The 24,448-nt window shown below is 34.8% G+C and overlaps 1 protein-coding gene across 5 annotated transcripts in view; it reads left to right on the top strand.

Moving 5' to 3' along the window:
• The window catches only part of MICU3 (mitochondrial calcium uptake family member 3), a 51,395-nt gene extending 26,947 nt beyond the window's left edge, over nucleotides 1-24,448 (top strand). Inside the window, exons 8-16 of one of the 5 annotated variants that reach the window (XR_009274644.1) lie at nucleotides 961-999; nucleotides 3,338-3,433; nucleotides 8,523-8,623; nucleotides 8,937-9,108; nucleotides 13,417-13,525; nucleotides 14,491-14,648; nucleotides 17,528-17,602; nucleotides 22,804-22,992; nucleotides 24,015-24,448. Coding sequence is in view for 4 of the 5 variants with exons in the window: in XM_058802989.1 (XP_058658972.1) it covers nucleotides 961-999; nucleotides 3,338-3,433; nucleotides 8,523-8,623; nucleotides 8,937-9,108; nucleotides 13,417-13,525; nucleotides 14,491-14,648; nucleotides 22,804-22,914 (786 nt within the window). In the remaining variant the exon portion in view is untranslated. Of the gene's footprint in view, nucleotides 1-960; nucleotides 1,000-3,337; nucleotides 3,434-8,522; nucleotides 8,624-8,936; nucleotides 9,109-13,416; nucleotides 13,526-14,490; nucleotides 14,649-17,527; nucleotides 17,603-22,803 lie in introns of all 5 variants that reach the window. The other 4 variants (XM_058802991.1, XM_058802992.1, XM_058802989.1 and 1 more) reach the window with 4 other exon arrangements.

Here is a 24,448-nt window from a genome sequence, read left to right as displayed (position 1 = left end):
AAGCTGTCCATGTAGACCTTCTGATCCTGGTGCTTGTTATCCACACAGTAGTTTTAAAATAGATTATGAAATGTTACAACTGAACTTAGATTTTATATTCAAATTTAAATTCTTACTAAATAATTATTACGACCAATGCAAAATATATTAATCTGAATAATTTTTTGTGGAATATTGGGTACTCACATAATGTCAAATTTGCATTTTGTGCAAACAAATAAAAAGGTAAGTCAGAAAGAAATGAGTCTGTGGTGGTTTGTCTGAGGGATGGCAGCAGCAACAGGTGCTTCTTTTACTGTTGGAAAGTAAATATCAGGGACAAATCTCTGCCAAGCAGAGAGCAGAAAAAAAAAAAAAACAAACCTATGTTCCTTTGCAATTTGCATGTTTATGGAAAAAATTTCTTATTATAAGAAATATTTTGACATATCATCACAGCTTCTCAGTGTCCATTATACTTTTGTCAACATCAATGCTCAGTCTCAGTTCTTTGTCCCTGAAACCACAGGAGGTATGATTTTCAAAAATTATTACTTTTTAAACCTTCCCTGAGAAAAAAAGGACTTTTTTCTTCCCACCCAGAGAGACCTATCCTGCTCAGCTTTTCAAAACTGTAGGTCTGTTGTTGAATCTCTCAGAGACTATTTATTTTGAACAAAGGAAACTTATACCTAAAGGAAGAGCTTTTGGAGAACGTACAGATGACAAATTGGCACATAAGCCCTGAGGGTAATCTCTAAAAACCTATACTTCTCTTTTGAAAATTTGAAGAGTAAGACTGAAAATAAACCATTTTTTTCTTCACTGTCACATTAAAAACAAATAAACAAACAAAAATAATAATATGTATAAAGTAAAGGTTTGCTTGTCTTAACCTATTCTGTTGTCTTTTTTTCCCCCTTCTTTTGTCTTCACTCTGACATGTGATACTTGGCTTGGCCCATTTTTGCTGTATGTCAGCGTCTTCAACTTTATGGATATCATACTCCTACTAACAGTGTATGTACTCTAATTATTTTCAATTGATGCAGTCTTCACCAGTGAGATGAAATATTATGCTATAAGAAAGTCTATTGTATTTATCTTTTTCATTAAGTAAATTATTTCTGCTAATCAGTAAAAATGTAAGGAATCTTGACTTGCATAAAAGATTGCTGCATGCATGCTGAACAGGCAAGCCTATCAGGAGGAAAGATTGCTCTCTATTTATATGAAATGGAGGAAACAGTATTTTTAAGGGAAAGTACAAATACATTTCAATGAACTGTAGACATATTTTTAATTAATGTGTGAAATTAAGTCATCCTGCGTGAGTCATTTGATCCATCTCTTTCTTTCATTTTGTGTAGTGTGAATAATTAGTCAGTTGAATCCTTCACCTCTTTATTGCCCTCCAAAAAGAAACCTGAAGAGAGCTTTCCTATTTTTATGCTTCACCTACAGAACAAATACATACGAACTTTCAGTGCTGAACTAGGAAGGGATTCCCTGTATTACTTAGGTGACAGTAAACTTCTTTACAATAATTTTTGAGGGCTGAAAAAGAGAAGCAGAAAGAGATCTTCTGATGTTTTTAATGTCTTCATCATGATCTGATTAATTTCTGGATCATGGCAGAAGTAAAATAGTTTTTAAAAAACAGACAAATTTTATGTTGAAATAGAAGAATTCATCTTGTTGGGGCATTATTGCGATATTCCAAGTGAGGGGATCGGATGCAGGAGAATTAGATGAATTGTGAAATTCCAATTTTAAAATTTGTTTTCTTATATAATTATTCATAGAAATGCACAGATTTATTTCTTGTGAAATTGGCACCTACAATTGGAGCAATATGCAGGAAGGAAGTCTGTTGAATTAAAATGTGCAGTTGACATGATATGCAGACTGCAATGATGTGAGAAAAATGAAGTAGAATATGCAAGGCCTTACGATTCAACAGATTTCAGATCAGGCTTTACTGCAGCAAAACTTGCTGGACAGTGATTGCCATATTCCCATGCTTTCTCCTGTTTCAAACTGAAACCAAGCTAGTTAGGTATTCTACTTATGTAATTTTCAGATTCGGTAAAAAAATAATCTTCTAGACTGAGCCATGTCAAGCCCTTTATCAAGATACTGCCCAGGTGTGTGCCATATCTTTTGCCCTCCTACTGTCTGAATGGAGATCTCCATGCAAAGGAGACCCAGGTGTATAGGAATTCAGTAAATCCCTCATCTCCAAAAAATAGAACCCCAGATATTTTGGGGTTCTATTTCTTCTACTGAAACAAGAAGTGTAGCAGTCTTTTGTTTTCCTGGATGTCCTGAGGAATTGAAGATACCCAGGTTCCAAGGAGATGCAACCCTGAAATGTCTGGGATAGTCCAACATGCTGCCTCATGCACAAGGCCCTTCTCCTCAGTTCATCTGACAAATCAGTTCTATTTTTTTTAAATGTGTTGAGGTCCATAGGCCATAAAAAGCATATGGTGATGTTTTAAATGAGTTAAATATTTTGGTATTTTCATTTGCGTAGGTTAATTCAAGTCATGTTCTGGTGCATACTGCATTTGTGTCTGAGACTGCTTTGGCATGTACTGCATGAGTGCTTTCACTGGCCAAATGCCAACCAGAACATGATAACTGTGATGTGATGCATGTAATGGAAATGAAATGTGCACAGCCAGAAGTACTAATTCAATTGACTAAAGTAACTCCAGTAAGAGAACAAATTCAGTGAATATTTAAAATAGATAATTATAGAATTGTATGCATAAGAGAATGTGGTGTTCATTCTCACGACAAGGTAAGTTTGATCATCAGACGTGGATAGTGTTTTCCTGATAAGTATGTTACAGTTGAACTTACTAGGCTTGTTTTTGCCTTTCTTTGTTGGTGCAATGATGTCATCATAAATATTAGATTATTTTATATAACTAATTATATGGTGATATTTTTATTTAATGAAAAAAATAATTTTATAGGTATATGAATTAATATTTTCTGGAAAACCAGAGTTGATAGAAAAAAACACTGGCAAAATGCTGAGTTTAAATGGCCATTTTGATATGCACTTGTAGTAAATATTTTCACTTCTGCTTTCTTGAATTTATTTTGTTTGAGAACGTGGAGTCAGTGATACTTTTGGTGCAGCCAAGAACATTAGGGAAATAGCTGTAACAGACCAATGTTCCTTTCATTTACAAAGGGTCATGTAACTGGTAAAATGTCACTGTTTAGAAGCAAGAGAACCAAGCCCTGATTTTGAAGATCAGCTAGAAAATATTTTAAAGTTTATAAATTATTGTTCCATTGTTTTTTGTTTTTCAAACAATTGTGCTTCTTGAAACTGCAGGTTCTTAAAACAGAAGGAGAGGACCTTGTCCCCAGGAGCTATTGGGATACTTTGAGACGTAGCACAAGCCAAGCGCTCTTTTCAGACCTTGCGGAGGTATAAAACAACCTCTCTGGTCTCTGCTCCATAAACACACTGCTATTTTATTTCTTCTGTTCTGATTGCTTTCTTACATTGTGCACCCTGTTTCTTCTTTTCCTTTTAATTACTTTCTTGTTTTAAACTTCAAAGTTCTCAGATCAAATGCATTTGGTTCTCTACAATGTGATAATTGAAGGTTGTCTTTTCCAAGAAAAAGCAAAGTCACCTTTTGACAGAGTTGGAAGATGAAGTCTTCAGTCCTTCAGAAACATTTTCTAAGACTAATAGTCATGGCAATTCACAGTTGGAGAAGTAATTCAGAAACCCTTTGTCATTTAGGCATGGTCCAGTAAAATGACAACTTTACTGAGAGTAAAGCTTTCAGCTTTTAATCTTTATGACTTTAATGTGCTTTTTATGTGTATTATCAGAACCAATCTTCACAAAAACTATAATGCAAAGATTGTTTTAATTATTAGAGAAAACAAGGAATGTTTTAAGGTATCCAAAACATTGGTCCATCTTTTGTAATATTACACAATCATTATGGAGGTCTAGAAGTACCACTGAGCTGTCAAATTAATTTTCATAATGCTTTAAATTCTAATAATTCTTGTTTCATGATCTGTTTCTAGAGAATTCATATCAGAAGATCAAAAGACGATATCATTTATGCTTTTCTGTGCCCATACAGTAAGAGTATTGGCTCTGCTGGTAGTGGCGTTAAGAACATAGAGCAACTCCCCACTGACTCTGGTCTCAGAGTTCCATGTTTCCTAAGCAGGATCATAATGAGAAAAGAACAAGAAACCGAAACTGATCTCCAGAGTAAAATAGTATTTTTGCTTGGTTTGGAAACAATGTGTGCTTCACATTGAAAGTAATTAGTATTTTGTCCCTGCTGTTCCTCTGCAGAAGCTATTGAATAACCTGAGGACTTCAATAGACCTATTTCTAATTTCAAGGCTTAATTTACTCATAGTCCCTTTATATCAGTCTGCTCTTCATTAATTTCCATAGAGATTTTTCTTCTTTAGTGTTAATCTTCATACTTGTGGTTGTGTTTATAAATGCAGTCATAGCACTCTGTTTAAATTTATTTGAATTTTAATTATGGGCCAAACAAAATAAGATATTTGATTTTTCTTTCAAGGTAGAACTTGCATTTCCTTTTCTGTATTTCTCTCAGCTTGTGTCCGTTTGCCCTTCAACAAAACAAAATGTAGTGTTACAGAATTGAGTTTTACAACAATACTTATAGAAGTATCCATAGTAACAACATATACATAGTAATCTTTAATAAAATAGTAGATCCAGCCTATCTTCCCTTGCTTCTACACTCATGAGCTTCTGAATTGTTAATCCAGTTGTTAATCCTAATTTATTCCACCACATTTTAAAATCCAGAATATCAGCACTCTTGTCTAGTCAGATAAGGAGACATAGAGGGGAGAGAAGGCTTCTAAATTCACTGATTATTCAAGAAGCTTGGGGCATTGCATTTCCTGAATGAAATGTCATCTTAATGTACAGTTAGCTGGCATGAATTCAGTCCCAAGTATAGATGGACTTAAGTTTGGAAATCTCTACACACATTTAATTTGAAGAGAGAGGGGTTTTTATTATCCAATGCCTCAGACTAATAACTGTAACTATACTGTAATTGAAGCTTAATAGCAGCTGTACTTAATAGGGATGTAAATTCTCAGTAAAGTGTATAAAAAGCCTGTGTGCTCACTTGTAAATCATTTTATGAAGAAAAATCATGTTGAGCATTTTCTCCACTGACAATTTCCCACTTCTCACTGTCATTATCTTTATCTTGCTTGGTTTGGGCCAGCTGGCTTTCATCCATATTTTTATCTCTCCCAGGTATTCTTGCATCTGAATAATATTATAGCTATTTGTAGTGAGACAGTGGCATAAAGCAAGGTGACACTGGAGTCTGTATTGTTCCATAGGCTTTTGAGAAGGCTATATGTAAGTTGAAAAGGAGAGTAAATAAGGTTTGTTGCTATGGGAATCAAAAGGTCTCTTTGGAGAGTAAAGTTATTTATTACAACTAGTTTTCTCTAGGACAGTGTATAATACTGGTTTTGTACTTGATAATTTGGCAATTCCACTGTCCTGTTGGAGTATTGCAGTTATCACTAAATTCAGTTTTGGAGTTTATTCTTAAATTCCTAAGTGAAATTGAAAACCATTAGGTTAGTTATCACTGTTGGAAAAATCAAGAGTTTTCAGTAAGAAAGAAATTATTAAATCAAATCATAATATACATACTTAATTATTGGAATATGTTGGTAAAAGTGGAATCAATGCTTACAAGCATTACCTACTTTTAGTCAGCCCTTGTTAATCAAGAAATTGAAACTCATTTTGCAGAATACAAAATAAACAGATTTTACGCACTTCAGGCTAGAAAGTAGAAAGAAAAAGATATTGCCATTATGCAGCAAATCAATCAAGTGATTGAAATACTTGTCTTCAGTTTCTCTCTTTACCTGCATTTGTATTCCAGTTAATGTAAAGGTAAAGAGAAATGAGAAGGATTTTATTCTCATTTAAATGACTTATTTAAAAACATATTTGATCAAAATTGAGGCTCCTATTTGTATACTTGGAAACAGGTGAGGCAGTTTAATTTGCACTGATCTAAAATAAAATTAATTTTATAATGAAAAACAAATAATAACTTTAAATGACTAAAACTTCTGGTTGTATCCTTTACCATATAAAAGAGAATTTATTTAATGCTGTCAGCACAGAAGGAGCACGGGAATAGTTTTCAGTTGCCTGCAGTTCTTCAGAGAAGCACACTGGGTTGAGTTTCTGCAGTGAGGTTTTTGTTTGGGGTTTTTTCATTTAGTGAGGCCAGCCAAGTGGGAATTGTGAAAAGACTTACAGATTGTAGGTTTTTTTAAACAGTGCTTTAGATATGGGTGAATGCAACCTAAGTCTAAGGTTTTGAAATGTTTTTGCAAGATGAAAGGCTGTAATTTAACATTTGATATCTTTTTGGTGTACTTGAGGGAAATTGTTTGAATGTGCTCAGGGATTTAACTGCTTAAAAAACATAAGAAATCAGGGTATCTGCATTTCAGTATATTGTGTCCTGTAGTGGAGGATGACAATATTGAAAGACAAATAGTGATTACTTTTCTGAATTAGTTTGCTCACTTGAAGAGCAGAGCTGTCTTAATTGAAGGACATGAAATATCTCTACCTCTATATACGCTATGTCATCTTATTTCTCCCTGGAGAAGAATATGAGAATAAAGAGGAAGCTAGAGTACATGAAATGCTATCTTGAGAATCCTAAACTGATTATACTAAAGAACAGAGAAGTCTCTCTCATTTCTTTAGATTGGATGTTGAAAGGGATTTGTGTTTGTTACTGCCTTGTGTTTTCCCTTGTTGTTGATACATAAATACTCTTAATGAGTATAGCACTTTACGTTTCTTACAAATCAGTATGTAAATTTGAAAATTATATAGTGTATTTTAGAGAATGTAGATATGAAATGCTTTTTCATGGTACATTGTTTATCATGATGTTGAACACATTGTTGCACATTGTTCAAAATTTTTTCCTGGTTTCTTCACTTAGAGTTTCTTTGTTACAAATTTATAGCCTCTTCAGTGAGGAAATAGAGTCAGACTTAAAGGACTCTTGAGTGTGGCTTGCAGTTTTATAGATGTAGATCTTTATAGAGCTGTATAAACAGTTTTCTGCACCTGTGGTGGATCCCACAGGTTTATAATGTATTGTTATGGTGATAAATTATTACTGTAACATCTCCCAAATATTTGCTAGATTTCTGTACTGTGCCTTGTTTTGTACTGTAACACTAGAGTCAGCAGCCACACTTCCTAATGGGAGGTAGCTTGCCTAGGAAGAGCAGAGACTGCTCTCCTACTCTGTGCTTTTCGTAGAGTGTTTGAAAGAAAAAGAGCTTGGACAGGAGGTAATCCCTAAGCAGGTGCAGTAAGGAGACCAAACAAATGACTTTTTAAATTTCTAATGTTGGCAGAAGCATGTTAATACCAGGAGAACAGTGTCATGTTGGGCTACCGTGGCTTATTTAAGAGCCTTATATTGCTGAACTATTCTTCAATTCTTCAGAGTATCAAGAGCTTCTTTTTCAAGGAAGTATAATCAATGCATATATGCAATAGTTAAGGGCAGTGAATATGTAGTAAAAAAAGTGGAATATTATGCAATCACTATACACAAATGACAGGTACTGCTGTTTGGATTTCTGTTTACAACTTCTGCTATTACAATGGTCAAAATTAGTTTGCTTTATCTTCTAAATCTGGTTTTCGAAACCTTAGTTATTTATTAAGGAAAAAGTATTAGTACATATTCAGAAATTACAGTCCTGCACAGAGATCACAAACTGGTACATGAGGAACAGTCCTAAGAGAAGTAATCCAAATATTGCTTCATTACTTTAAAACATTTCCTAATTCTGTTGTTTTAAATGTGTTTGGGCAATAACATTTAAGATGTAGCTATCTACAACTTACAGAAAAGAATAATTTGAAATACACCTAACTGATGTGATTGTGGAACACAATCCCATACTTACTTTTGAAATATGGACTAAGAGTATATGAACTACTGTATTTTAATTTCTTTATTTCTTCCTAATACTTTGTATTTTAATTTCTTAGTTTTGTAGTAGAGGGAAAGTGAGATTGTGTACACAGGGAGTTACATTTTATGGTTTACCTTAACTGATGAGATTTTTTTTTTCCTCACAAGTTTCTGGTTTTATTTTTCATACCTTTTCCCCCTTCATTGCAGCTTCCATTATATCATTCTGTTAGTTTAACTACTTTCTACTAAATGCAATTAACAGCTACTGCTATTTTGTGTGAAAATTGCATGGCAAAATTAATTTAATGGATTGCAAGATTAAAATCTTCTTAAAGATTGTAAACATGAAATACAAATAGAAAAGTCTATTATTCTATTATTTATATATTATTCTATTCTTTTAATAGAAAAGTCTATTGTGATGATAGGCACTCTCAGATTATACTTCTGTATCTGATCCAATCATGGCCTTTAATTTTTTTTATTCTAATATTTAAGCGTGCTGATGATTATACAAGTTCACTGTCAGATACTACACTGCTGGTACACTTTTTTGGCAAGAAAGGAAAAGCAGAACTGAACTTTGAAGATTTTTATAGGTGAGTCCCAACTTCATTAATTCCTTATAAAAATATTTGTATCGTTTTTCTAATTAATGTGTACTATATTACTATACACATAGCTTATGCAGGTATGGTTTTATGTTTTGTGTTCCCTTTGTGTGTGTTATATACACAAAGAGCAAAATAAAACAATAAGTGGCCCAATAATAAAAAGTCCTCTTCCAGTGCTGCTGCAAATTTTAGTTACTTTGGGGTGGAAAGGTTATACCCCAGCCCTGTCCTTATTTAAGGATACAAACAGTAGAAATATAAAGTATGACAATTTCTTCACGTTTTGTTTGTGTTTTAGATTTATGGATAACCTGCAAACTGAGGTTCTAGAGATAGAATTCCTTTCCTACTCTAACGGGATGAACACCATCAGTGAGGAAGACTTTGCCCATATTCTCTTGAGGTATACAAATGTGGAAAATACATCAAGTTACCTAGAAAACATGCGTGGCAGTATTCCTGAAGAAAAGGTAATTGCTCAGCAGTGGACTCAGCATGCAGTCCCAGTGTCATTAACATGAAAACATGGCTTTGTTGGACTGAATTACTTAGCACCAGGATTTTATTTTGATCATAAACTGCATGCCTGGTTTTTCAGATTACTTGCTGAACAAAATGTAGAAAAGTAAATAGCATGGAATTGTATTTCATAGGATTTAGCTAGTAATATTGCTGAAGCTTAGATAGGACATAACCAATAGAACAGGTTAAATTGGAAAAACCATAAGACATTAAAAATAAACATTTTCTAGCAATGAATTATCAAAAAACCCTCTCTTTCTCTTCCTTCCTTCCTTCCTTCCTTCCTTCCTTCCTTCCTTCCTTCCTTCCTTCCTTCCTTCCTTCCTTCCTTCCTTCCTTCCTTCCTTCCTTCCTTCCTTCCTTCCTTCCTTCCTTCCTTCCCTCCTTCCTTCCCTCCTTCCTTCCCTCCCTCCTTCCCTCCCTCCTTCCCTCCCTCCTTCCCTCCGACACTTCCTTCCGACACTTCCTTCCGACACTTCCTTCCTTCCGACACTTCCTTCCGACACTTCCTCCCTTCCTCCCTTCCTCCCTTCCTCCCTCCCTCCCTCCCTCCTTCCCTCCCTCCTTCCGCCACTGGAGTAGCATGGAGTAGCATTTCCTCAGAAACAACATCACATTTTATCACATTGATTTTTAGTCTTACTAGTGAATTGTTTGTAATTATTGTTGGGTCTGTGGGTTTTTTAAAGACTGAAGAGACAGAAATTATAATATTAACAGTAAAGGTCAGGAGGTAGATAGTCCTTAATTTGTTTAACAACAAATGCATTGTCAGAAGTGTATCTGAGAGAAATGTAACACCGACTATACATCAGTGAAAATCTATAGGATAATGTTAAAAGTAGCCCTTCAAACGAGATGTTTTGGATATACTTCTTCTGTTTGTCTTTACAGAAGAAGATCAGATTAATTTGTCCTAGAAATCTAACTCTTTCAATAGCTATATCTTTTAATAGCATTGACAGCAGAGCTTGCAAAGAAAAGTAATAAATCAGTTTGAACAGTTTGTTTAGGTTTTGTTTTTATTTGAGGAATGACATTTTAATTTCAGTCTCCACAGTAAGTAAGATCAGTCAACTGATAGAAGCACACTCCAAAAATTAACAGTTTTCAGATATCTGGATTATCTGATTATTCCTGTGCTTGTACAGCAGTTAGGGCCACTGAATGTTAAATATAGCTGGGAAAGCAGGGCTGTCTCTTTTGACCAGATTGGGTGTCAGATGACGTGGTAAGACTGGGATCAGAGTTCCTGCTCAGTCACCCTTTCCAAGTTCCTGGTCTAGGCACTGAGGTGCTCGGATCAAACTGCTGTAAAATGTCTGTGCAGCTTTCAATATTCAGAGCCAAGACAGAACTGCTATAACTGCATGCTTCCAGATGGAAATCTAAGGAAAAAAAAAAAAAAAAAAAAAAAAAAACACTCGCTTTGGGTCTTGTATAGAAACAGTAATGTAAGTATCACATGGGAAACTGAAAAATAATGACAGTTGTAGTTACAGAGAAATACTTTGAATGTCAAAGGTGAAGTTAAGTAAATATACAGACACTTTCTTTTGAACACAAGTAGTAGCCTTTGAAGTTCTTGTCTAAGTCTTCCAAGGTCATAACAAGTATTCCACACTAGTTTCCTCTTCTTGGTCTCTGGTGAGACCAACAGTTAAGGAAAACCTCCATGTGGAAAGCTTTGTCACTCAGTTGCATATTTGCTTTTATGCTGTCATCTGGCAGTGTCCTGGCACTGGATGGGTGCCATACATTTGGGTATTTGAGGTATGTCATATGCTATACCTGCATTAAGTGAAAAAAGACATCGCTGTTTTTCATAACTTTGTATCATTGGCTTGGTAAATGTGCTGTCACTACATCTCTTATGCTGGCCACAGGCTTTTAAGAATAGGACTTTGACTCTTACTGCCATGGATGGGGTGTTCATATGTTGATTAAATGTTGTCACATTTTTTGGCTCTTGTCATAGCATTACAATTTGAAAATTATAAAATTTGCTCTTTATTTCATGACAGTGATATGCTGCAATACTAATACTAACCAGAGGATTCAATTCAGAAGAAAAATTAGTTGAGTGTGTAAAGTAATATGCCCGTACTCTCACAATGGCAATGTTAACTTTTCATGGTGCTGTACAAAGAATCCCCTAAGGCATCATGATGATCTTTTGTCATACTTTAATCATGTTAAAATGTTCAGCTGGCACACTGCCTGCTCACAGGATGTCTTCCTCCTTTTACTAACTAGATGCCAAGCAGTGATTCATGTAAGCTGGCATCATGAATTACTACAGATATCAGCTCCTGAAGAAAGTCTGTTTATTTTTAGCAGCATTGGTACATTAATCTGAGTTTTCTTTGCTGTAGTAAAATAAAATCTGCCCATCTAAATTAAAAAGTTAACTTCCCTTTTTTGTCATGGTTTAATCTCAGCCATTGACCAAGCCCCATGCAGCCATTTGCTTACTCCCCCACCAGCAGGATCAATGGAGGGAATTGGAAGGGTAAAAGCCAGAAAACTGAGGGATGAGAAAGGGCAGTTTATTAGGAAAAGCAAAATTCATGCAAACAAACAAGATTTTTGCAGTAGCTTAACCTCTTACACTTATTTTTTGCATTCAGAATTTTTACAGACAAATTGTGCACATTAAGGATCTGTGAACCTAAAAGTGTCAACTCAAGACTGGGGTGGATGTTCTCTATGATTGCTGTTTTGCCATAGTACCTGAGGCTCCTGGCTGAGAAATGAAGTTTCACTGATCTAGGAATTTCACAAATGCATGGCAGAGTTATTCCAGTCCCATTGAGCTTTCAGTCTAAACACAGTGCAAGAACTTGAACTTGGGCACATAAACTAATAGTGTCAAATGCAATGAAAGAAAAAGACAGTGTTGGTAATATTAAATTAAGTTTTTAAGATAAAAATTTATATAAGATGGTAATTCTACTTGTGTATATGAGGGTTTCCTCCCAATTGTGAAGGATCTGCTTGTTGAGAAAAGCAACTCATGATGGAGATGGGCCAAGCTCTCCAAAGAGTTTATAAATCTTGGCCAGGGTTTAGGTAGGATATCTTAAGCAGGGACTTACATCTCAGGTGTGTGGAGGCCTTTTAAATTCTTCTATTATAGCAATATTATGCTGCTCTCCACATTTTCCAGAGTCCTTGCTGTTTCATATGGGTTAGCATCCAACCTCTGCCACCTTCTGGCACAAACCTACACTTGCATGTTTCCTGTGTTCCACCATACTATAAAGACTGCATATGTTTGAGCAGAGACATAGATCAATGCTTTAGTTTGAACATAAAGGCTCACAGGTCTTACTTTTGCCTTCAAGTATATTTTCAGAGACAAGTACTTAAATACGATAAAAGAATAAAAGCAAATAGAAAAATAGCCAGGAATTATAGTTATAGGAGTCCAGGGAGATCAAGGTTTGACACAGAATGCCATTCCATGTTCAGAATGGCTGAGACCAGGGGGAATTTGATATAGGCAATGGTCTTGGCTTAGTTCAAAGTCTCATTTTCAGATCTCTTTCAGAATTGATCTTGAGATAGGTTATCAGATGTTTGGATCTCTAACTAAGATGAGAAAAGAGCAGAACCAATATTACAAGGAATGAAGATAAACTCTTTTAACAAGAACACTTTCATTGAAGCTTTCACAGAAGATAGTCTAAAGTCTGGTCAAAATGCAATTGATTTTTTAAAAGCTGGACAAACCCTGCAGTACTTGCAAGCCCTCAGATGAAGAGACTTGGGTGTCTAAATCTGGATATATGAAAATTTCACCCTCAAGTACAGGCTTAAGATAGACCATAATGTATATTTATGAATACATTCAATGTATTTATATGAGCACATACACTCACATGTATATAATAGTGGCTTTCAGAAGTAAACATACTCCAATGTTCATCTAAACCTAGAATTTTTATTCTCAGTATTGACTATCGTATTGTAACAATCCTGGAATTCTTAAAAATTGCCCTGAGCAATGGAACAGTATTTTTGACTACTCTGGTGAGAATTGCTGTCTTGTTGCAGTCACAGAGAGGAAAGACATACTTTATTCCTCAAGAAACTCCAGTTCTCTACTTGATTTTTACTAAAAATCCCTTTTTTTAAATGGGTCTGGTATCTGTTGTTAAATGAAATTGACATATATAATTGCAAGGTTTGTTTATTCAGTTGTTGTTGCTACTGATAATTCTTACAGTGCATGTTGTTCTCCTGGTTTTTAGGGTATCACATTTGAAGAATTTAGATCATTTTTTCAATTCTTGAACAATCTAGAAGACTTCACAATTGCAATGCAAATGTATAATTTTGCAAGTCGTTCCATAGGTCAAGGTAAGTATCTGTATTTTTATAAAAATCCATTGATACCCATATAGAGCATTGACAAAAATGCAATTTTTAAAAATTGATTTCCTAGTTTGTAGTTTTAATGTTTCCAGTAAATGGCTAAAAATGGTAGGACTGCAGCTGTGAGAGGAAAAGGCTTGGTCATATCATGAGAGATATCATGTGAAGTTATATAAGTGGTGGGCAAGCTGAGTGCAGAATGGCTGTCCATCAAATCCTACAATACAAGAGTTAAGAGGCACTTGATGACACCAGTGAGACATCAGATTAAAGTAAACAAAAGCATTTCTTTACACAGTGAGCATCTGAAACTTGGCCTTCTGCAAAGGCTGTACAAGAAAACAGTGTCAGGAGGTCCAAAGAGAGATCAGACAGATTTTTAACAAATCAGTAAGTGGGTACTTAAAGAACCAGGCATGTATGTACCTACTATAATCCTTAATAAAACATCTGTGATGCCTGGGGAACACAAGGTGAGCAATATGCAAAGTGGTCAGACTTGTGTGCTCTCCTCAAGCAGCCTCTTCATGGGTCTGACCCCATAACACCAGTGTGCTCCTACCTCATGGCCTTACCAAGGGATTCTGTCATTTTCTCTGTGCTCTGTCTTGGGTTGTGCTTTGTGTCAAATAAGTAAATGGCATAAATGTAACATAGGTTTAATTATAATATGATTTTCCAATTTTGTTATTGCACATAGTACAGTATATGGACTGTTATCCTTTTTGTAAAATAATTGGCACAAATTAAGCAGCGTCATTTTATATCAGTTAAGAACTACTTGGTTTAGAACTGTGAAATTCAGTCCTGATTTTCACTTTTTCATATTTTTGAGTATTTAAATGTGAAAACTCGAGTTAAAAGTTTAGTTATATTTCATAATATGCTGTTCACAAAGTACCCTTAAATTCACCTTTTTAAACTTTTTTCCTGGTGTTCTCCTTATGCAGATGAATTCAAGCGTGCTGTGTATGTAGCCACGGGTGTGAAACTCTCACCACATTTGGTGAACACTGTGTTCAAGATTTTTGATGTCGACAGAGACGACCAGTTGAGTTATAAAGAATTTATTGGCATTATGAAGGACAGACTCAATCGAGGGTTTAGGGTAAGGACTCTAATTTTTATAGTTATCTCAGTGGACTTTGCTACTTACCACCTACTTTAGCATATGTGGCACCTGTAGATTTCAAACCAGCAGTGTCTGTGTTTAAAGACATACATTTATGACATATATTTTAAGACATACATTTATACATTTATAGAAATACTGAAGCAATCTGTAAGATAAAATCCTTCTTAAATTCTTCTTTGCTGTTTTTTTTATTAGAAAGCAATATTTAGAGGACTTGATGTACCTTTATAATGTGCAAACCAAATAGGAGATGAGAAATCCCCTGTATACTGTCATTTCTTCTGTATTGTGTGATTGGCAGATTAGCATTAAGAATTTTAACAATTTCAGCAATTTTGTCTATATTCCATGCAGAGAAAAGAGAATTTGTCTCTCTCAAGCTCAGGAAGTTTAGTTAAAGGTCAGCTCTTCTAAAACATTACGTGAAATACCAAATGCTCATGATGACAGTTGGAAAGAGTTGGAGCAGAAGGTAGTTTTAATTTTCAAATAAAAATTAGTGAAGTGGTGCTGAACAATACTGTGTTCTTGTTCAGAGCTGATTTTAATAATTAAACCCTGAATCTAATATTCAATTATAATAAGCTAGAGGGCAGGAAATTACTTACAGTCATTTTTTGTCTTCTCATGACAGGTGTTAACATTTTAAACTAGATGTAAAGTGGTGTTCTAACTAACAACCTTATTACTTTATTGCTTAGACATAAATTTTAAACTGTATTATGATTCCTAAAGTCACATTTCAATATGTTATTTTAGTTAATTTTAGTTAGCTTCCTAAATGTAATTTTAGAACTTTCTGTGGTGTTGAGTCTAATAGTTTACTTGTTATTTCTGTAACATTATGATCAAACAAAAAATGTGGTAACAACACCTGTATTTGTAACAAACTTATTTCCTTGTTGGTCCTCAATTCCTTTTATTATGGTGTGGTAATGATAATTGTTTCACAATTGTATCAAGCTGTTCAGCTGTATGTTTTAATTGTTTACTAATTGTAAATGTGCAGTGTATGTTGATTTAACCAGCAGTCTGCTTACTAAGTAATTCTTGTATTTATTACATGTTCCTATTTCACAAAATGCATGACAGAAATCACATATAAGTTTAAGACTCTGTATCATCAGCACTACTCAGTCTTATGTATGTATTATGCTTTTCCCTGAAGCACTATAAAATATTCCAGTGGACTGTAAAAGAACTACAAAGAATAGCCAGTATTCAGAAGAATAACACAGTCTGTCATTAATTATAATTCTAATTTAAGTTAAATGTTAGACACCTGCTGGACTGGGAGACAACTGTGATTTGGTCCTGTAATTCTGTTAAATACATTCTTTTCACTAATCAGTAATATTCCAAGATAATTACAATAGTAAATGGAAGAATTACAATTTCCAGTAAGTTTTCATAAGTGTCACACAAATCAATTTTTTCTAAGAGTGGATAATAGTAAAAATTCTGCAAAAATTTGCCTTCATAAAAAAAATTCTGCAAAAATGTTGCCTTAATAAACACCCCCCACCCATTGCAGTCTAGGTTTAGAATGAAAAGTAGAAAATGCCAAAGAACCTTTTTCCCAGAACAAATTGGTGGAAAGTGTCATTAATTGCTTCCTATTGTTTGTATCGTAAAAGTTGCAGAGTATTTAATGTGTCCAAAACAAGTAAAACTTTGCCCTCTTTCTCCTACAATGTGGAGGGCTCGTCATCTTGTGCTAAATCAAAACTAACAAATTACTAACATTTTCTTTATCAATAACTGTGGCTTGAATCCATATGAAAATTTGGTCAGTTTCATTATACAGATAAAAAAATTGTAACAGCTTCAGCTTATTCAGTATTTTGTAGCAACATAGAAATTTTGGCCATGAGAAATCTGAACCCCTTTATGAAGTATAAATGCCTGATTTTAATTTTAAGTATTCTGCAATTAATGTCTGCCAATTAATGTAGTGTCTTGAGTATCTCGCAAAAAAAATCCCAAAATAACAGTTTCAATTGTGATCCCAAAATAACTGTTTCAGGCCTGTGATTTGAAGTACAATTTTACAATTAACATCTTATACTTAGAAATTCTACCTTTTTAAAAGTTGTTTCACTAATTAGGTTTGCCCAGAATCTTGAGGCCATTACAGGATTTGGTACTGGGACCATGTATTTTAGAAAAGGGCATTTTGTGGTTTTGCAGTCGGACTAAAGTGAACCTATTTAAAAGCAAAGAGTCGCACAAGTCCAATGAAAATTCAGTTCTGAAACATCAGTCGATAAGTTGCAAGTTTGTCTTATTAAAAAGCTTAAAAACTTCAGGAGGGTCAGTACTACCTCTTATAGGAACACAATAAATGTTCATTTTAATACAAACTTCAGATACAATTTTGGAAAAGTAAATGTCTTAAAAACTTTACCAAATGAAACGTCTCTTTTTCTGCAATTTTGTAGCACAACCTGAAACCTTGTTTTTGTTTTAGTAGTTGATGCAAACTCATATGTTAAGCTGCCATCAAGTGGCCAGTCAGAGTATTGCCATAAATTTACTAAATGTTCAAACATGAAAAGCTTTTTTTTTGCTTACTGTTTAGTTAAAATAATTATTTCCCTTTCTTTTTCAAATTTAAAAATATATAGGAAGATTTCCTTTCCTTTAAAAATTCCATTTTTAAACCGGAAGTATTGAAAATCAATGACTAAATGATAAACATTTTGCATAACACATACTGTACTGTACCTCCTAGCTATTTGTCAATTAAAGCCATTTTTTTGTATTTTCATGATACCGTTGTCTTATGCTTACCCCTGGCTGCCTTCACGTGTTGTCTGCATCTGCACACTTCTCCATCTTCTGCTCCACAGGGCTACAAACCTATACAGAGGTACACTACTTTCAAGTCCTGCGTGAGGAAGGAGCTCTATAGCAGATAAATCACGGTATGTGTTGGCCACCAGTCTGAGTGTGCTGGCATGCCTGCAGGAATGGCTGAATGTTGAACTGTCACTGCTTTTGTTTCCTGTTCCAAAACTCAGGAATAGGTTATTTGGCTGCAAGCAATGTAGTAGCTCAAGGCGTCGTGTTGTGTTTTGACTGAAGCAATAGAATTTTATCCTGGAGTTGGTAATGAGTGACTCACACTGTCACCGTTCTGTGAGCCAGCTGTGGTTTTGTATTGTGTTTGAAAGTAGAAAAGTATTTTTTCTTAGTTTCTGTTGCTGTTTTCTGTCTGTGCCATTACTTTTTTAAAAATAATTTCTCAGGTACCTTTAGCTAATAAGTATTTACCAAGGAAGATTGTAGAGGCAGATTTTTCTGAGTTTCAGTGACTTGATTATCCTTTGATTTATACTGCTACATTCTTGAAAACAATCATGTATTTTTGCCTCAATTAATGCTGTACCAGCAATTTTGAAAAATCAGCTTTGTGTCCACACATAATCACCATGGCCCTTTTCACATATCCACTACATGAAAGTCCATCTGTTCAGTTCAATTGTATACTGCAGATTTCAGTGTGGAAACTGGGGTGTGCATATGCTGTAGCTGTGTTGTGAAACCGTTTGTCACAACAAACAGGGGACATAGACACTGCACTAGTAGACATTTCTCCTCTTCCATAAAGGGTTTGTTCCTTTGCAATTTAAGGGGTTTTCCTGTCCATGTAAAGACTTTGCAGGAGTTGCTCTGAAGGCTGTTGGCCCCCAGATGTTTTTTTACAGAGGGGAGGAGCAAAGAGCTGTACACCATGACAAGCAAGGCCCCATGGCCAGTGCTGCTCTGAGTGACCCTGTGAGGAGTCCAGCACATCTCCTGCTCCTGAGCCAGGAAGGTTTGACTTCATTCCCCTGCTGGCTTTAATTCTGAGCCACAATATTAAGCTGAGGCTTTTTGTTCAATACTATCCCCCAATACTGAAGCATTGTACAACTATGTGAAGGACAGAAGAAGAAATTTGATGTTACCAGAGCGTCTGGTTTCTCCATATTACTAATGGGAAGTGTAAATTACTAATAAAGTAGTTAAATTTTTTTAAAATTTAATGTTTCAGTAATCCAAGTCACTAGTCACATGAGAGGAAGTAATGGCTTCAGTTTAATCTTATGTAACTTTATATCTTTGAAACTTTTGACTTTCAAAGATTCCTTTCTTCTTTTCTCATGTATTTTTAAAAATAGTTATTAGAAGTACTTTGTCTTTTTGTGAAAACCCATATTGTAGTTTCATGTTAAGTATTATTTAAACTGTAAACTTTTCAATACGTGGAACAGCTCTTACAGGAAATTGGCAAAATGCTACATAGCCATGATGCTTCCCTAATAATTTCAGTGAAGGGTTTGTGACCAAGTGGAAGAAAATGCAGTGACACAAAGGAATTCAGTATCTAATCAACAAACCTAATAAAATTATTTTGGTGACATGAAGAGAGACTGGTAAAAGCATCAAGTATACATACATCAACACCTTGTCAGATTTAAATTCAGGCACTAAATTAATTAATTCATATGCTAAGATGCTGTAAACTGGGAAAAAAGGTTTAGAAAGGGAGATGTTGTTCATTCTGTATAAAGTCATTCTCAAAAAAAATTTGAATTATAGTACATCTACACTACCCATTTGGAGAGAGAAGAAATCAGGTTAGTTTTCACAGCATGGACTTGGCTACAGTCAACCTCACTGAGTTAATGCAGAAGCCTCTAGTTATTTACCCTGCTCTTCTTCCTACCTGGAGCTCCTGGATGTAACAAAAATTCTCATTGTATACAAGCTTGTTTGAGTGGTAGGTCTGTATCAAATACCTGTTGCCTGTGCACTGAAGAATACAATGTAAGCCTTGTATACATAAAATGCTCTCTTCTCTGCTGACACATTAGTTTGCTCCTGCTCTTCACTTGAGCAACTGCTTCTTATCACGAGTCAGAATCCCAGAACTGTTAAGGTCAGAAAAGACCCCTGAGATCAAGCCCAGGCTGGTTACAGTGATGTAACCAGCTGTTGGCTGGTGCAAAACGTTGCCTAACTCATAATATTTCTTCAGATTTGTTGTAAACTTCTACTAATAGAAATGGAACCTTTAGCCAAGGCGTGTGAATTGATTTGGCAAAGTACTGTGGCGTAGAATAGGGATAGTTCTGTCTTTGCCATACATTGTGGAGTGAAAGTGGATTTTACATAATTCTAAAAATCATTATTTTCCATTTAGTTTATAATCTTAAAAGATAATAAAAATTGAATCATTGGAGATTTGAAAGGAACAATTTCAATAGATAATTAAATTTCAGTCTGATGTCCAAAGAAGCACATAAATGTACATAAAATACAAAAATCAGCTGCAACTACATCTCACAGTTAGGTGCAATGCAACTACTATTAATTTTACTTTTTTTCCAAATATAAATGTGCAGTTCATTGTGCTTTGAAACACTGTGCTTTTCTATGGTAAATGTAGAACTCTGGTGAAGGAGATTAAGATACTTGGCAGGCTTGCCATAGATTATACCCCATTGTGAATCTGCACTCTGACAAGCAATAAACAGCTCATTGTGCTGTACATCACATATCTCTGAAATGCACTAATGCCATTACTCCACAGTGTAAAGAATGTTGTACCCTAATCATAAATAATGCAGATTGCTCCTTGGGGAGCAGCTGTACAAGCTGTGTGTGGTCCCTGCAGGGCACACAGCCTGACTGGGCATTGCAGGTACTGCTTTGCATACACTGCAGGGAGAACTGAAAAAACACCTTTGTGGAGAACTGCCTGACACAGCACAGAGGACAGCTCTGCTTTGAATGTCCTTTGATAGGATTATCTAGGAAATTTCTAACAAAGCCCTTCAAAGTTAATTTCCAAAAAGGGATGCTAGAGACCAACTTATGAAGGGATTCAAGTCCATCTAAAATACTCTTTGCTAAATGTGCTCAGTAACTGTAATAGATACTTAGGCCATAACTGTGATTTTATTGACTACTGAAGTAATGAAAGTAATTATGACATCACAAATGTAAATCTAGAAGTTACTTTCTATGTACTACTAATTTTCTGAGAATCTTAAGATTTTTTAAAATTGAAATAATTGATTTCTGGGTGTTCTGAATATTGTGAGTTTTCAAAATTTCTGATTACAAGCTTTTAGGAGGTAATGGTTAATAGCTGAAAATAGTACCTTGAGACTGAGCAAGGAAGGAAATTTATTTTGAAAAAGACATTAAAAACTGAAGCATGGATTCAGAACCTCATTTCTAGCAATTTCAACTATAAATTGCTTTCTTCTGTAAACACTTCATCCTGTCAAGTGAAATTAAATTTTTCATGTAGCTAATCTTTAAAGTTTGTTATTTCTATAGTTTCCTAGTACACAGCAATTTAATACATCTAGTGTAAAAGACAGCTTTAAATAAATGAAAGAGGCTGTTGCTTAGTGTTTGAAGAGACTTCTGCTTACCTCTTCTCTAAAGCAGAGAGGTGAGAAGTGTGTGATTAGGCACATCTTCCTGACTCATCTTACAAAAGTAATTGGAAATTGCAGAACTTGGGCTTTTGATCCTAAACCTGACAAGAAGCTTAAAAATGTACCTGGATACAAGGGGAGGAGAATGTTCCAGTGAAACATGAAAGCATTGCAGAACATGTGCACAAGCTGTTCCTTCTGGGGATTTGGTACACTGAGAGTACATACAACAACAGTGCATACATGAGAAATAAGTAGATGAATAGTCAGTGTATTTCAGCATTTCTTTTAATGACTTTCATGAACATTTCTTCAAACTGGTTTCATAAAATAAAAAATAAATGCATATCTTAAAGCACAGCTTAATAAACTGAATATGCTTTTGTTAAATAATGCATTACAATATGCAAGTTATGCATTTTTTCATTAGACTGACTATAAATATCAGCTAAATTATGCATTCATGTAAGTATGGTTTCCAATATTTCATTTAACGTCATCATATACTACTGTGCATTGAATTGTGTGCTGAATATCTACAACTTCTTTATAAACTTCTGTGCTTTTTAACTAAACAAGATGAGGGATAAGAATAAACAGATGTAGGCTTCAGTGTCCAGTGGTGGATTTTCATGTTCTGCAGTGTGGCAATTTCTTTAACATCTTCACTCAGTTCACCCAAAACAGGGTATTGGACAGTCTCACCATGTATCCTGGTTTTAGCTCACAGTGAGTTAATTTTCTTCCTAGTATCTGCTACAGTGCTGTGTTTTAAATGCAGGATGAGAATACTGTTGATGACACACTGATGTCCTGGTTGCTGTGAGCAGTGCTTACACAGAGTCAAGGACTTGTCAGCTCCTCACCCACCCCAGCTGCGAGGAGGCTGGGTGTGCGCAAGGAGTTGGGAGGGGACACAGCCAGGACAACTGACCCCTACTGGCCCAGGGGATACTCCACACCATGTGGCATATGCTCAGCATATAAACTAGGAGGAAGGTGGTTTGTTTCCCCAGTTGCTCTAATTCTTAGTATCTCTCCATCTATTTTTTACACTTACTATGAAAATAGACTTGTGGAGTTAGGAGCAGTGGAAGAAATCATGAGATCCAGTGATAAATACAGAGAGCATAGAGCACAGAGCAGCGAATCTCCCAGGCCAGCCCTTGGCCAGCTTTCCTCTCCATTCAGTGGATAACTATTCATGTTGCAGAACTAAAATTTAAGATTAAGTTAATCTAATATACAGAAACTTTCATGTCATCTGCCCATATGGTATTTTGCTTTTAGTGTCTCAGTTTAATGAACATCAATAATTTTCTGTGATTTTTGTTTGGGGTCATAGGTGAACTTTTTAGTACAGTGTCAATACAAAGAAGCAAGGAACAAAACTAGAGAGGGAGCTGGGCATACCTGAATAAAGAGGAAATATTTTCTTGCATCTTTTAATATAAACAGGCTATTGGTTGAATGCTAATTGTGTGCTGTGAGGTGATGATGCCTTTTGAATACTTAACCTATGTATGGATTTATAACCCTCATTTTACAGAGAGTAGGTTTGATCTACCACTATTTTAATATTGAAAAAACTATCTAGTGTGTATCAGTCTGAATAAAACTTAAGGTAGAATTAATGAATTTAGTGGATGGTATCTTTTTTCCAATTGTATGTTTTTCACTTTTCCCAGGAGACTCCGAAGTATGGTTGGAAGGAATATTACTCTTGTGTGATGACTGTAACCAGTGAGCATCTCAGAGATCTGTGGAAGCAATTTCGGAGACGAGATATGCTGAGATAAAGGAAGAAAGCAGGATTATCTGCACTGGCTAAAATTATTTTTTCCCATGAATTCTTAATGAAGAACAAACTAACCCAGGTGAATGGCGAATCTTCCAGCTGCAGTAGAAAACACAGAACTTCTTTTCCACTTAGTGTAGTGATCATCGACTCTTAAAACTGCTTTTCAGTATGGATTTCATTTAATTGATGAATTAACTATGCCATGTGAGTGGGCAAAGCCTTCTTTTGTAAGAACACCTTTTGAATATTATTTTTTATTATTTTGAGATAAATTTGTGATTTAAAAGAAAACAAAAATAAGTCTTACACCTGGGCAGGAAGATGTTTGGCAGTGAAGAGAAACCGCCTGCATCAGCTTAGACTGTGAATTCACTTTCAGATGAGCACTGTTAAAAGTTTGTGCTAAACTGAAAATGAGACTACATTAAGTAGCATAACAATTACACGTGAGTTGAATGGACAAATTAAAGTCTTAGAGGCTGTTATTTTACAAGGAGTAAGCTGTTATGGTTATAATGTGAATGATAGGTATTTACCTAGGAAAAGTACTGTATGAACTGCAATGTTCAGATTCTCCAAGTCTTATGTTTATGAATTTATCCTTTAAAAAATAGTACAGATTTTAAGATGTCTTACAAGCAGTGTGTCAAAGACAAGTCAAAATGTTCAAATTCATGTAGCACACACTTTGTAATATTTATTATAAATTTTATTGCCATACACTGGTATGTTTCAGGTAGAGTACAAATTCATGTGTTTATTGTGAATAGTGCACTTTTGATGAAGTGGCACTGAATAGAAGTTATAGTTGTCTAATTTGCTACTCTGGAATGCTGTATCTGAAAACTAGATAAATAGCTTGTGTTTGTGTCAAAGCAAAAACAAAACAAAACATGAATGCATGCACAGTACAGAACAACACTAAGTAGTATTATTTGAATATTACTTGTTTGCTATTCAGCAGCAGCATATTTCCTTACTCCCTATTAACATTATTGTTAGGTAGTAGGAATTAAATCCACACAAACAAGAACAAATATTTTTTACACCCTTCTTGAAGAGATTTACTGGATATTGAATAAATCTGTATCTTTTTAGGAAAAGACTGTGCCATGAAATGATTCCAGCTGAATTCGCACCCACTTGATCTAATGTCAACAAATTGTCATCCGAAGCAGAAATATTTGGTAATCAGACAATCAAAACAGAACTAAAATAATGCTTTTAGATATCTTACTACTCCAAATCATGAAATAAAACTTTTTACAGTTTTATTCAGTGCACATGTTGCTCAATTATCAGCTTAAATGTCATGTGAATAGATGTATGGTGTCTGTGTAACAGTGCACCTAAGTTTTGAAATGCTTAATTGATAGTAACATATATTTCTGGTAGAAAAAACAAAACAAAATGAGAAGGAAGATTTTTTTTAAGAAATTCCACACTGAGAATTGTAAAAAAATTAAAAAAAAAAAAAAAAATTGCTAAGTGTGGCTTTTATCTGAAAAAAAAAAAAAAAAAAAAACTCAAAA

Source organism: Ammospiza caudacuta, chromosome 4 (genome assembly GCF_027887145.1).
Source record: "Ammospiza caudacuta isolate bAmmCau1 chromosome 4, bAmmCau1.pri, whole genome shotgun sequence".
NCBI lineage: Eukaryota > Metazoa > Chordata > Aves > Passeriformes > Passerellidae > Ammospiza > Ammospiza caudacuta.
The sequence above is the reverse complement of the archived record's forward strand: the minus strand, read 5'-3'. Positions and strand labels throughout refer to the sequence as shown.